This window comes from Otolemur garnettii, unplaced genomic scaffold (genome assembly GCF_000181295.1).
Source record: "Otolemur garnettii isolate 467f Iridium unplaced genomic scaffold, OtoGar3 scaffold00171, whole genome shotgun sequence".
Taxonomy (NCBI): domain Eukaryota; kingdom Metazoa; phylum Chordata; class Mammalia; order Primates; family Galagidae; genus Otolemur; species Otolemur garnettii.
Window position 1 is genome coordinate 2416029 of NW_003852566.1, and position 12772 is coordinate 2428800.

General features: G+C 47.1%; 1 protein-coding gene across 1 annotated transcript in view; it reads left to right on the forward strand.

Annotated features, from left to right (window-relative positions):
• Positions 1 to 12772, forward strand: part of STK32B (serine/threonine kinase 32B) — a 416355-nt gene that overhangs the window by 385605 nt on the left and 17978 nt on the right. The window contains exons 10-11 of the mRNA XM_003800212.1: positions 841 to 972; positions 2155 to 2219. Coding sequence (XP_003800260.1) covers positions 841 to 972; positions 2155 to 2219 — 197 coding nt within the window. The remainder of the gene's footprint in view (positions 1 to 840; positions 973 to 2154; positions 2220 to 12772) is intronic.

Sequence of the window (12772 nt, forward strand, 5' to 3'; positions counted from 1 at the left end):
GTCTCTACCAGAGTCACTGCAGAGCTGTTGGTGTCATCTCCCCCAGGCTACAATGTCTGCAGGACAGATGTCCTGGGTCATCACCAGGTCTAGGGTTTAGGACATAAAATGCCCACCAGGGATCTAGGGTCCAAGGCCTGGATGTCAAGGAGACCAAAATTCCTCCTGACTTCCTCGACAAGGAGTCAGACAGATGTTGATCAGAAATGGCTTTCTTAAATTAGGTTACTTAGAATGGTCTTTATAAAAAAAGACAGTAATAGCATCAGACTGTGTATAAGATAAAATAGTAAGTGAATAAAACCAGGTTGGGAAACTGGACTCAACTTCATGTACAAAACATGCACAGAAAGAAGACCCAGGGTCACAGGTGCAGGGTTTCCCAGGGGTTGGAGTATCTGGTTAAGTGAATGGTGGATGCAGTGACAATACATTGCTCTTGGAGTAGTGGGTAGGGCTCCAGCCACATATACTGAGGCAGGTGGGTTCGAAACCAGCCTGAGCCTGCTAAACAACAATGACAACTGCAAAAGCAAAAATATAGCCAGGCGTTCTTGCTGGAGCCTGGAGTCCCAGCTACTTGGGAAGCTGAAGAAAGAGAATTGCTTGGGCCAGGAATTAGAGGTTGCTGTGAGATGTGACACCACGGCACTCTACCGAGGGCAACATAGTGAGACTCTGTCCCACTCTAAACAATGTTGCTCTTTATCATCAGGAAAATAATGTAACTAGTGTGTCCCAAAGGAGTAATCATTATTTGTCACACTAAATGAATGGAAGAAAAGAAAATTCAGTGGTAAGTGGAATTCAGACAATCTTTTCTTTTCTGCTTCCCTGTAGAAAGGGAGATTGAATTGTGACCCCACATTTGAACTTGAAGAAATGATTCTAGAATCCAAGCCACTTCACAAAAAGAAGAAGAGATTGGCAAAGAATAGGTCCAAAGATGGCACGAAGGCCAACTGTTCTCTGGTGAGCATTTCTCACAGGCTCTGGAAGAGGAATCTTATACTTGCATGATAGTGATTGGGTGGGGCTACTCTGTAGCCCAAAGGGGACCTTTCCCTTCTTTCCCGTTGCCTTCTGTGGCAATAAATAATGCCACCATCAATCAAGTGACCTTTCACAGTATAGAGGTGTGGAAGAATTGCCAGGGATGGGGACATTCCCACTCTTACGCTCCTATTAGCGCTGTTACTGAGGCAGGAAGCTCGTGCAGCTCTAATGAAGAGGGGGAAGAAGTGACATTGAGACATGAGCACTGTGCAGGGAAATCCCAAAGCACCTTTAGAAAGAGCATCCATTGCCCTGGTGATGCCTCTGGTGACCCTGGGCATTTTGCCTTCATGGCTTCTATATTAGTTTCCTGGAGCTGCCATAACAACCACCACAAAGTGGGTGGCTTAGAACAACTAGAATTTATCCTTTCACAATTCTGGAGACTGAAAGACTGAATTTCAGGAATTCACAGAGCTATCCTCTGTACAGAGGCCACCGAGGAGGGGCCCTCCTGGCCATCCTGGCTTATGGGATGGCCAGCATCCTTGGTGCCCTTGGGTTATGGCTACATCTTTCTACTCTCTCTCCATTGTCATGTGGCTTCTCTCTGTGTCTCCCTGTGGCCTTCATGTAAGGACACCAGTCATTGGATTTAGGGTCCACCCTAAGTCACTACAGAGCCCCATCTTACCTTGATCACATCTGTAAAAGTTCTGTTTCCAAATAAGGTCACATTTGCATATACTGGGAATCAGGACTCAGAATACCATTTTGGGGGACATAGTTCAACCTATGCCAGCCCCTTTCTCTATAAAAGTATATTAAGCATCTGAAAGCTAATATGATGGTCCTGTATATCTTCTCATTATGCCTCTTAAGTGGGTCTAATGAATGGTCAGGAAACCAGCCTGATGACTACCAACCCCATACTCCATCTAATGTAACTTAGAATTTAAAATTGAGAAAAATATCTCTGTCTGCAGGGTTCTTCTTGGACCCAGCCATCCTTGCAGTCAGAGCCAGCCACTTAGCCTATCCCTGGTCTCAAATGTCTGAGGTTCCCATCCAGATCAATCTTCTACCCTCCATGACTACGTTACCATGTCTTCTAGGACGTGCTCCATCATTTAGTCACTTCTCTGTGCTCTTTGACAGAATGAACAACTGCAGCAGTGTTTGGAGACTGTACGGAAGGAATTCATCATATTCAACAGAGAGAAGTAAGTCCTCTGGCTGGCACTCCTGGGGCAGAGCCTGCCCCAAATGAACCAGGGTCCTCTGGCAGAATCAGGGTCCCTGCCCCTCTGACAAAGTCAACTCTGACAATGGAAGTGAAGGTGTTGGTGAGGTGGGACATAGGGCCCTGAAGGGGAATCAGGGCTGTGTTCTGATCCTGCCTTTGCCATGGTGCTGGCTCCACCTCTGGGCCTCAGGGCGCCTGTGCTCTCCTGTGTAGAAAGGCAGGTCCCCAGTGCTTAGGAGCCGGAGCCCTGGAGCGAAACTGCTAGGGCCAGGCCCTGGCTCTGCCACTGCTGGAGTGACGTAAGGCAAGGCACTAAACCCCACAGAGCCTCCGTCTCAGCATCAGGCAAGGTGGAAGTGGCTTCTTTGCAGTGTGGGGCTATAAGAATTAAATGAGGCTGTTGGCACAGTCCTGGCATGGTAGGAGTGTTCAGCAAGTGAAAATGATGACCCCTGTGGCTAGTGACTCAGCTTAGGTGGGGAGGAGGGGGGACAGTAGCACAAAGTAGGAGATGAGGTGTTGCAGAGTCTGGGGTATCAGCTGGGTTGTGCCTGGCGGTGGAACTGCCCTCACAGGGGCTGGTCAGCAAAGGAAGCAGACAACACAGGCCTGGTCCAGCTGACTTGAACAACAGAGCTCACCTGGCTATGGCTGACTTGTCAGAGTTGGGGACTGGAACAGAGGCAGCAGATCAGCCTGGACCCACACTGACCCCGGCTTGGGGCTGGCAGAGACAAATCAGAGATGCTTTCCACCTGCCAGGAAGGTCAGGTGGGTAGATACTGGGCTGACTTTTATGCAGCCACCAATATGCAACCATGGTTAGCTGTTTGCAGATGACAACAGCACTGTGGACATGAGCTGTGGTCATTGGTGGTCTCTGGAGGTCAGCCTGGGTAGTTAGAGAAGCTTTCATGCCTGGCTGAGTCCTGAGGGGTGTGTAAGAGAAAGGTGTATTATTCCTGCAGTGAAGTCAATGCTCAGAGGAGGGAGATGGCAGAGTCGTACCTGGCAGCTGGTGAAGGAGCCTGAAATATCAGAGCCTGGAGGGAGGTGAGGACCAGGATGGGGAGGGGCATTTGGGTTCCAGCCATAGGCTGATGGGCAGGGCAGAGCCCTGTTCCCAGTGTGCCCTGGGGAGGCAGCAGTGGTGCAGCCTGTCATAGGTCCTGGCTGGCTGCAGCTGAGCACCAGCAGGGCCACATCAGCCTAGACTCGCAACAGGCCTGTGCACCTCAACCACTGGCGATGGCAGCTCCCTGGTCCCCCTGACCTGGGCAGCAGAACAGTAGTTGTCCCTGCAACCACAGCCTATTAGACTGTGTCATTCCAGGTCCCCAGAAGTGCCCCCTAATCAGAGGCACACGACCCTTCCCATAGTCTTAGAAACCCAGGCCCAGGAACTTCAGCTCAAGAGACCAGCAGTGACCGGCAGGGACCACTGGCCCGGGGTGCCTTCCTCTGTCTGTGCTTGGGTCTGGGAGTCCTCTGAGAGCAGCTGCAGCACATGTGAGCCTATGACAGGCTGAGGCTGAGGCACAGAACACGAGCAGACAGCAGTCTCATTGCTGTGTGCCAGAAGACGCTTCAATTTGGAGTCTAAAGAATCCAAATTGTTTCCTTTTAAAAGAAAATGAGAACGAGACATCCTTTCTTGTGTCATTTAGGTGTTGTGTCTGGCTGCTTTTAGCAGAAAAACAGTAGCTTCAACCACTGAGATGTTTTTTTCTCACATGGAAATGTGGACTGATTAGGGAAATGTGGCAGGATTGTCCAGTTAGGCTGAGGACGCTTTTGAGATTTCTGATCATGGATTGTAATTAGGTGGCATCACTTATAGGAGTTAGCAAAATGCAGCAAGAGCACCCAGGTCATCTGTTCTAGGCAGGGAGACTCTAGGGAACAGTACACATAAAAACTCAGGGCAGGAGAGGACATGCCACAGGTGCATGGTCTGTGTAGGCCCTGAGCTGTGACTCCTGCTTCCTCATCCCACCTTTCTGCTAACCCGGTGTCCCCTTGGGCCCTGAAGGCTGATAGGCCGCCTGCCAGAGCAGGTCTGCAGGTTCAGCCACCATATAAAGGTGTCCAGGTAGGCATACTGGGGATGTCCCCCAGGATGTTTTCTGATCATCACACTGATCCCACCCCTGCTTGAAGTGAGAGCCAAGTTCCATCCACCCATGGTCCTCCTCTCTATGGTTTCTCAGCAGAAAAAATGCCTATGAGAGGCTGAGTGTGGTGGCTCATGCCTGTATTCCCAGCACTCTGGGACGCCAAGGCCAGTGGATTGCCTGAGCTTACAGATTTGAGACCAGCCTCACCAAGAGCAAGACCTGGTCTCTAAAAATAGCCAGGCACTGTGGCAGGCACCTGCAGTCCCAGCTACTTGGTAGGCTGAGGGAAGAGGATCGCTTGAGCCCAAGAGTTTGAGGTTGCTGTGAGCTATTATGCCACAGCACTCTACTGAGGGTGACCAAGTGAGACTCTGTCTCAAAAAAACAAACAAACAAAAAGCCTGTGAGAAGGCTGCCCCAGACCAAGAGCTTTTCCTTCAAACTAAGAAAAAAGCAGGCCCTGTTCATCCTCTGTTTTTCTCTGCAATCTTGTGTTTGGGGCACCTGCTATGTCACCACTTGAAGAGCTAGGAAATGAAATTGAGCAGCTTCTCCCATACAACTATAGTGTGGGGAGGGAGGAAGCCTGCCTGGTCTGTTGTCCTTCTCTGCCCAGGCCAGGCCCTGCTCTGGCAGTTCTACCCTTTTCAACATCTGCAGGCCTGTCACAGGCCACCCCTGTCTGTGGGGTGTACAGACCTTGTGTACATAGCAGGGGCTGCAGGGATGGGTCATGGGAGGGCCCTGGTCATGGGGCACATGTCAGAATCAGCATGGCCTGTGAGCAGCTCAGTCGCTGCACTGAGTGGGATATACCCTGTCACCCCACAAGGACAGACTGAAGTCCTGACCCCAGTACTTCAGAAGGTAACCTGACTGGGACATAGGGTTGCTGCATATGTCGTGAGTTAAGAAAAAGCCCTACTAGAGTAGGGAAGCCCTGAATCCAGCTTGACTGATGTTCTAATAAGAGGAGAGGGCCCAGAGCACAGACAGAATGGAGAGCCAGGACACTACCACAGGCCAGGCAGTGCCAAGGGCTGCTGGCCTCCCAGGCACTCGGAGGAGGACTGCAAGGGTTTTTCCTCAGAGCCCTCAGAAGGAACCTACCCTGCCCACAGCTTGATTTCAGACTCTAGCATGTAGAACCTAAGCTACCCAGTTGGTGGGGTTTTGTTACCGGCTCCCTAGGAAATGAACACAACCCCCTAATTCCTGCTTTCTGAGCCAGCTGAGAGGGGAGGCCTGGGGATCTGCATTTCAGGATGTTCTTCAAGTCCTTCTGATGCTTGAGAATTTCTGCAGGACACTGATGTGCCCAAAGTGCTCCAATGATTGTTCTGAGTCACAAGGATGCCCGACTAAAACTGCAAACACACCCTGCTTCTGTCTCCCCTGCCCTGGGAGATCATCAGCAACTGTGAGCCCCCCAACTAAAGAATGTCCCTGCACAGCTAGATGACTGCTCCTTGCTTGGGACAAGGGTGTTTCTTTAATAGAAAAAGCTCTTGTGCAGAGAGAGGGGCCCACAATCTCACTGCTGCAGAATCCGACATCTGCGTGAAACAGCAAGTGAGGGCAGAGATGCCAGTGGGACATGGGACTCTTCATTCCATCATCCTGCACGTAAGTCACAATCCTGGACTGGGCTTGTGTCCTTGGGACACCCATATGCAGCAGAAGGACGATTACCAAACAATGTAGCATGTGTTGGGAGGGAGACTCAGGCCTCTGCAGGGACGTGAGGAGATGCCCAGAGTCTAACCTCTTTGGACCTTTGTTCCTAAACAGAGAATAAAATTAAAATTAGCCCTGCCTAATTTTCTGGAAATGCAGTTTATTTTTGGCTAATGGTCTCAGCTGGCAGAAGACCTCAGAGCCAGGTGTAGTATCCATTTGGGGGGTTACTCAGTGCTTTGAAGGCCATGGCAGCTGAGCTTCCATTAGTTTAAGAAACACAGTCTCAGGCTTGGCCTCCTGTTTTTGGCTGAAGATCTGAGCAGAGTTGATTTTTCCAAGAGTCTTTTAGGTAGCATTTGACAAGGTTTTGAAGAATAAGAAGCTCCTGGTGAGAGAGAGCAATTTAAGGTACTATAATTTCTAGCCTTTTCATCTCTTGAACAAGCAAACATTTAAACCACACTAACACTACCTGTGGAGCCCTTGATAGTGTTACACTTTAAAAATCAAATGTTGCATTTATTTCACTTTATAATACTATTAATAGTGATCAACATTTGTATACAATTTTGTGGTTTCATGCAGTGTTCCTTTAATCTCAGGTTTCCCAGCCTTGGCACTATTGACATGTGAGGACTAGTGTTGTCAGTTCTTGGTTGCGAGGGCTGCCCTGTTTAGTGGATCCCTGGCCTCCATCTACTAGATACCAATAGCACCTTTGTAATGTGACCACCAAAAATATCTCCAGATATTGCCAAATGTTCCCTGGCAGGAACATTATTGACTCTGGTAAGAACCACTGCTTCCATCCTTACTTAGCTCATTTCCCTGTGGGACATATCACTAATACGTTCAAGATCTTCCAACTCTTAATTGGAATATAGAGGATTTGAACTGTAATCTTGTGTTCCCTAAATCTGTGCTCTTTTTGCTACATGTGCTTTCATTCTGTTGCTCGGCAGACATGTATTCAGCTTCTGCCTGGGGTCAGACACAGGGGGTTCTGGGGGACAGGGGTCCCTGCTGCCATGGAGCCTACACTTGGTGCAATGAAGGGTCTCTTTCTGCAAGTGATGGCTTTGAGGTGTCTCTCAGTATATCTGGGACCTAAGGGTTCACTTTTAATGGGCATCCAGTCTACACCCATTTAGTTTATGCATCTACCCTGGGTGCCAGTTACTTTTATTCCCCCACTTTGTAAGTGAGGAGGTACAGGCATGGAGAAGATTGAGGGCATACAGCTAAGAGATGGCGGACCTGGGTTGTAGGCATTGAATCAAACTGTAAAATGGCCTCTCGCCAAGCACATTAGACATTACGAATTGCCACTCTCCTGGTGAGCACCATCTGCTGGGGAGCTCTGACATTTCAGGTGCAAGACTCTACCCATTAATGTGACCATGAGTTTTCCTCCTTGCCCTCCTCAGACCTTGGCCACAGTAGAAAACCATGGCCACACTCATCTAGAGACAAAGAGTTCCCAGACTAAGGCCATGGTGCAGTAAAGAATCAAAATGTTTTTAATGTTTGCAGACTTCATCCACCCAGGTGGCTTCCCTGGAGTTATCTGGCCTTGGGGGAACCCCAACAGTATGACAGGGACCATCCAAAATGGCCTGGAGCCCTGGGAGCCAGAGCCAAAAGGGCATGAGGATTGTTATTCATCTCAAACTTGGGACCCCAGGCTTGCTGCATGTGGTTCAGTGGCCCTGGTGGGGTTCCCAGCCTCTCTGAGCCTTGAGTTTTTCAACTGTGCCATTAAGAGGCTGAGCTCAAATTTACCAAGGTCTGTTCCACTTTCAGACCTGCACCATATCCATCTTATCTCTTCAACCACCCCACCAGCAAACGGAGGAAGTATTATTCCCTGTATTTGCAGTTTGATCTGTAAAGTGGGGAAAATCCTTCACGTTCAGCCCTTCCCCAGTTTCTAGGAAGTAGTGAACTCGAAAAATACAGGTCTTCCAAAATCAAGGCCAACACATTTAGGTTGTCTCCACTCTTAGGAATTAAACATTGTGATCCAAACTTTGAGCATAAATGGTAAAGGCAACTCACAGTTCAGACACATCTGTGTGCTGGGCCCTGGGACAGCATCCCATTGTCCCCCAAATTCTATCAGTTGGCATTTTTATTCTCCTCACAGAGTTAACAAAACTGATAGAAAACATAATTCTGACTTAAATGTTGTCTCTGAATGTCAAAAGTCTAAAAGACTTACTACCTACCCTGTAAGATGGTGACAGGGCCAAGCTCAGTTGATACAGTAGGGGAGGGCCAGACTCTCTGGGAACCATGACATACAGAGCAGGGTGAATGCCTTTCTCACAGCCAGGGAGAATCAGCTCAGTGACCCAAAACAGCAGGAAGAATTTCCACCTCCTGAGATAGCTTAGGAGGCTGCTTAGAATGCAGAATCCTAAGAGTTCCACAGAAACTCGAAATCAGGAAATTGCATAGGAATCAGGGCTCTGTGTCAGTTTTACTGAGGTCTCCATTAAAGGAAATTGCAGTCCAGTTTTAAAAGGGTGACTGTTCCTCACAAATTAATCTCAGCCAATAAAAGACCTGGAAAATTAATTAATTAATTAAAAAGTATCAAAAGACATGGAAAATACTATTGTTTTTGAATGTATTAAAAAGCTGTCATGGGGGTGGAACAGGATGGTGGACCAGAAGGAATGTTCAGCTGAGTTCTCCTAGAACAATTGGAGAAAAAGAGAGAACCCAGCCATACCTGGCACAAGGACCTTACCCAGAGTCATAGCTCAGGGAGCACAGCGAGGAAACAGTGAGCTAGATGCAGTTTATGATCCAGAGAGATGGAAATCTGATGAATTAGGCAAGTGATTATGACCTGCTGGATCAGTCAGCTCCCCTACAGAGGTCCAGGACAGAAGGAAGCCTCTTTGGAGTTTTCAGTTGTTGAAGGAAGCTGCATGTTGAGTGTCAAGCTTAGAAAAGTGGGTGGATTCCAACAGTATACAGCAACCAGATATGAAAGTTGGTGGGAGTGGATTTGTCACAAGTTTGGTGGCTGGTGAGGCAGCCATACTGAGAAAGTCTCAGCATTCAGGGGGCTGCCATTGTGAAAGTCATGAGAAGTTCTTCACAGGGGCCTAAAGCACAACCATCTTAATTTTGCCTGCTGCAATCATAACTCCACTCTTAGGATAGGCTGAGGGACTCCTGCATACCATGGGAACTAGACTCCAGGGGCACTGTGAGACCTTCTCCTGAAGGGTTCTTGTGAGCTTCCTAACCCAGCAAAGCCTGAATGCTGAGAAAATGATCAGGTGATCACTGAAGGCAACTAAGTTTGGAATAAGGACCATAGACATTGTTGGCTGTGCTCTCTGTCTCATAAGAAAAACACAGCACCATCTGGTGTCCTGGTGATATATTGCAACATACTGTCATCAAGAGCAAGGATTTCTATTTGAAACAAAGGAGACAGTGAGAAGGAAAAAGGAGAACAAGGAGGTGAACAAGAGGAAAGAACACATGAGGAGGAACAACAGAAAAAATCAGGCAACATGGAAAACCAAAAGAGAAGAACTCCCCCAAGGGACCATGAGGCAGCTACTATAGAAGACGCCACCTATAAAGAATTATAAGACTTGACAGAAAGGGAATTTAAAATATTGATGATAATGAAAATAAAAGAATGGACAAGAAAATGGAAAGACAAAACCAAAGAGATGGGGTGGAGCCAAGATGGCAGACTGCAGCCAGCTTTTTACAGAAGCTCCTGTCCAGAAGTAGGCTTAAAGGACAGAAGTTTAGCAAGAGAGCTGATGATTTGGAGCAGAGCCAAGAGAGAAGATTGAAGAGTGCACTTTAACCTTCCTGAGGCAAGCTGTGACCCCAAAAATACAATCAAAAGTTACAAAATCCATCACCAAGCAGACAGGAGTCCCTCCTCCCCCACAAAAAGGGCTTGCAGTTTACCCCATGCAAACAAGTGAGCAGAGTTCAAACATCCTCCCACTCTATCCCACGGGAGAGACCCCCTAAAAACTGGACCTCCTACCCCTGCTGGCAGGCCACGGCACCCTCCTGCCAGGCATAAAACTATAAAACTGTATATATTCCCCATCTGCAACATTAAACTCTGAGGATTCCTCCCCCCTCACCCTGAGGTCTGGAGGTTTGTTACCTACAGAGTCCAGATTCTTGGGATTCTCCTTGAGAGAAGTGGAGGGGGAAAGAGCTGGTGCTGCTCTGTGCTGACTGTGGCACAGGAGTGAGGAGAAGAAAGTTGGCTCAGAGGAAGCCATACAGCAACAGTGGCATCCTGATCTGCGAACTGACACCATTCCAGATAGGCGAGCCCTGTCTCTCTGGGCAACCAGAGGTTCTGGACAGCAGCCACAGGCCGAATGGACTTGGTAACTTTTGTAAGTAAAGAGACCATTAGCACCAGCCCTCAGGGGAATAGCTGAGACAAAGGCAATGGGTGGGCAGAGGCTGGAATTGAAATCTGAGTGTAAACTCTAATTTGCTTGCTGCCTAGAGCTGAGTTCTTCACCAGCTCTAGCAGCCTGTGACTTGGCAGAAGAATCTAGCCAGGACAGGGGCTGGAAGTAAGAGAACGTTCACAGCCTAATTTAAACACACAAGGCCCCCCTGCCAGACACAGATTTCTGGGTGATTTTGGCAGTCGTAAACCCTGGGAGCAGTTGCCTACTGGAGTGAATAGGGTCACAGACCTAGGGGATTACAAGTGACTGGGTGCAAGGTGGGGAAGGAAGTATTAACCTTCCCAGACTAACCCATTTTCTGGGTGGGTCCCTTTGCCCTAACAGAGCACTGGAGCAAGTTATATCCAAGGTGTGAGCAGACCCGTCTTATCTAGTTGCCGGAAACATTTGAACTTTTCCACCTGAAATGGGTGCTGACTGGGACAACTGATTTGGACCCCTTAAACTGGGGAGACCACCCAGGACTATTCAAAGGGGCACCCTGGGTGTATGGTTGAAGGAAGGTTTGATTTTCCTTGCCCAATAGTTGTTTGTGGGGGGTGGGGCAACTTAATTGCTGGTATTTCTCCACAGCAGAGACTTCAACCAAGAGAAACTGAATCACTAGGGTAGGACAGAGACCAGCTGAAAATAAGACAGAGCCACTTAGCCCCATCACACCAAGAAGGTCCCCAGTCTCTCAGGCCATAACACCATAGGGGTCCTTGACAAACCTCAAGGGGAAAATCCAAATGGGGTAAAATAATCATGTGGCAGAATCAGTGGGAAAGCTCTGGTAATATGAATAACCAGAGTAGATCAACTCCCCAAGAAAGGATGTGGCTGGTAATATGAATAACCAGAGTAGGTCAACCCCCACCCACAAGAAAGGATGTGGCAGACGGAACTGAAGATCCCCTATATAAACATATGGCTGAGATGTCAGAAATTGAATTCAGAATTTGGATCGCAAATAAGATTAATAGAATAGAGGCAAAGATAGAAATAGAAATTCAAGGAGCATTCCAAAAGTTCACTCAAGAATTCAATAAATTCAAAGGCAAAACCACCAAAGATTTTGAAACATTAGGGCAAGAGATTGCAGCACTCAAAGATCTGAAAAATATGGTAGAATCTCTTGGTAACAGAGTGCAAGAAGCAGAAGAAAAGATCTCAGACATAGAAGACAAAGCTTCTGAATATGTCCAAATGTCCAAAGAAAATCAGAAATGGAAAGCAAAAATGGATCATTCTCTCAGAGAGCTCTGGAATAATTTGAAGAAAACTAATATTCACCTCATAGGAATCCCTGAAGGTGACAAAGTTGCTTTGCAAAACACAGAGGCTCTTCTTTATGAAATTATGAAAGAGAACTTTCCAGATATGTCAAGAGATCCTGAAATTCAGATTGCAGACAGCTTCAGAACCCCAGCATGACTCAACCCGAATAAGACATCCACCAGACACATCATAATTAACTTCACTAAAGTTAATACGAAAGAGAAAATCCTGAAAGAAGTGAGATGTAAGAAAACCATAACATACAAGGGAAAGAATATTAGAATAATTGCAGAACTCTTTGCCAAAAACTTTCAGGCAAGAAGAAGGTGGTCATTGACGTTTAATCTCTTAAAACAAAATAACCTTCAGCCCAGGATCCTGTATCCAGCCAAACTGAGTTTCATTTATGATGGAGAAATTAAATACTTTAATGACAACCATGCACTGAAGAAATTTGCCATAACTAAACCAGCTCTTCAGGATATTCTCAGTCCTATTCTCCATAATGACCAGTGCAATCCTTCACCACAAAAGTAAACTAACTCAGAAATTATTGATCAAACTCCAACTTCTACACTGGTGAAAGGATTAAAAACGTCCACTGGACTTTTGAACAACTCGAAGCCTAAAATTTTATCAGGCTTATCAATAATTTCAATCAATGCAAATGGCTTAATTGTCCTCTAAAGAGGGACAGATTGGCTGATTGGATACAGAAACACAGACCAGATATCTGTTGTATACAAGAATGTCATCTTACCTTAAATGACAAATATAGACTCAGGGTGAAGGGATGGCCATCTATATTACAGGCTAATGGAAAGCAGAAAAAAGCGGTGTTGCAATTTTATTTGCAGATACAATAGGTTTTAAACCAACAAAAGTAACCAAGGATAAAGATGGCCACTTTATATTTGTTAAGGGCAATACTCAATATGATGAGATCTCAATTATCAATATCTATGCACCCAACCAGAATGCACCTCAAT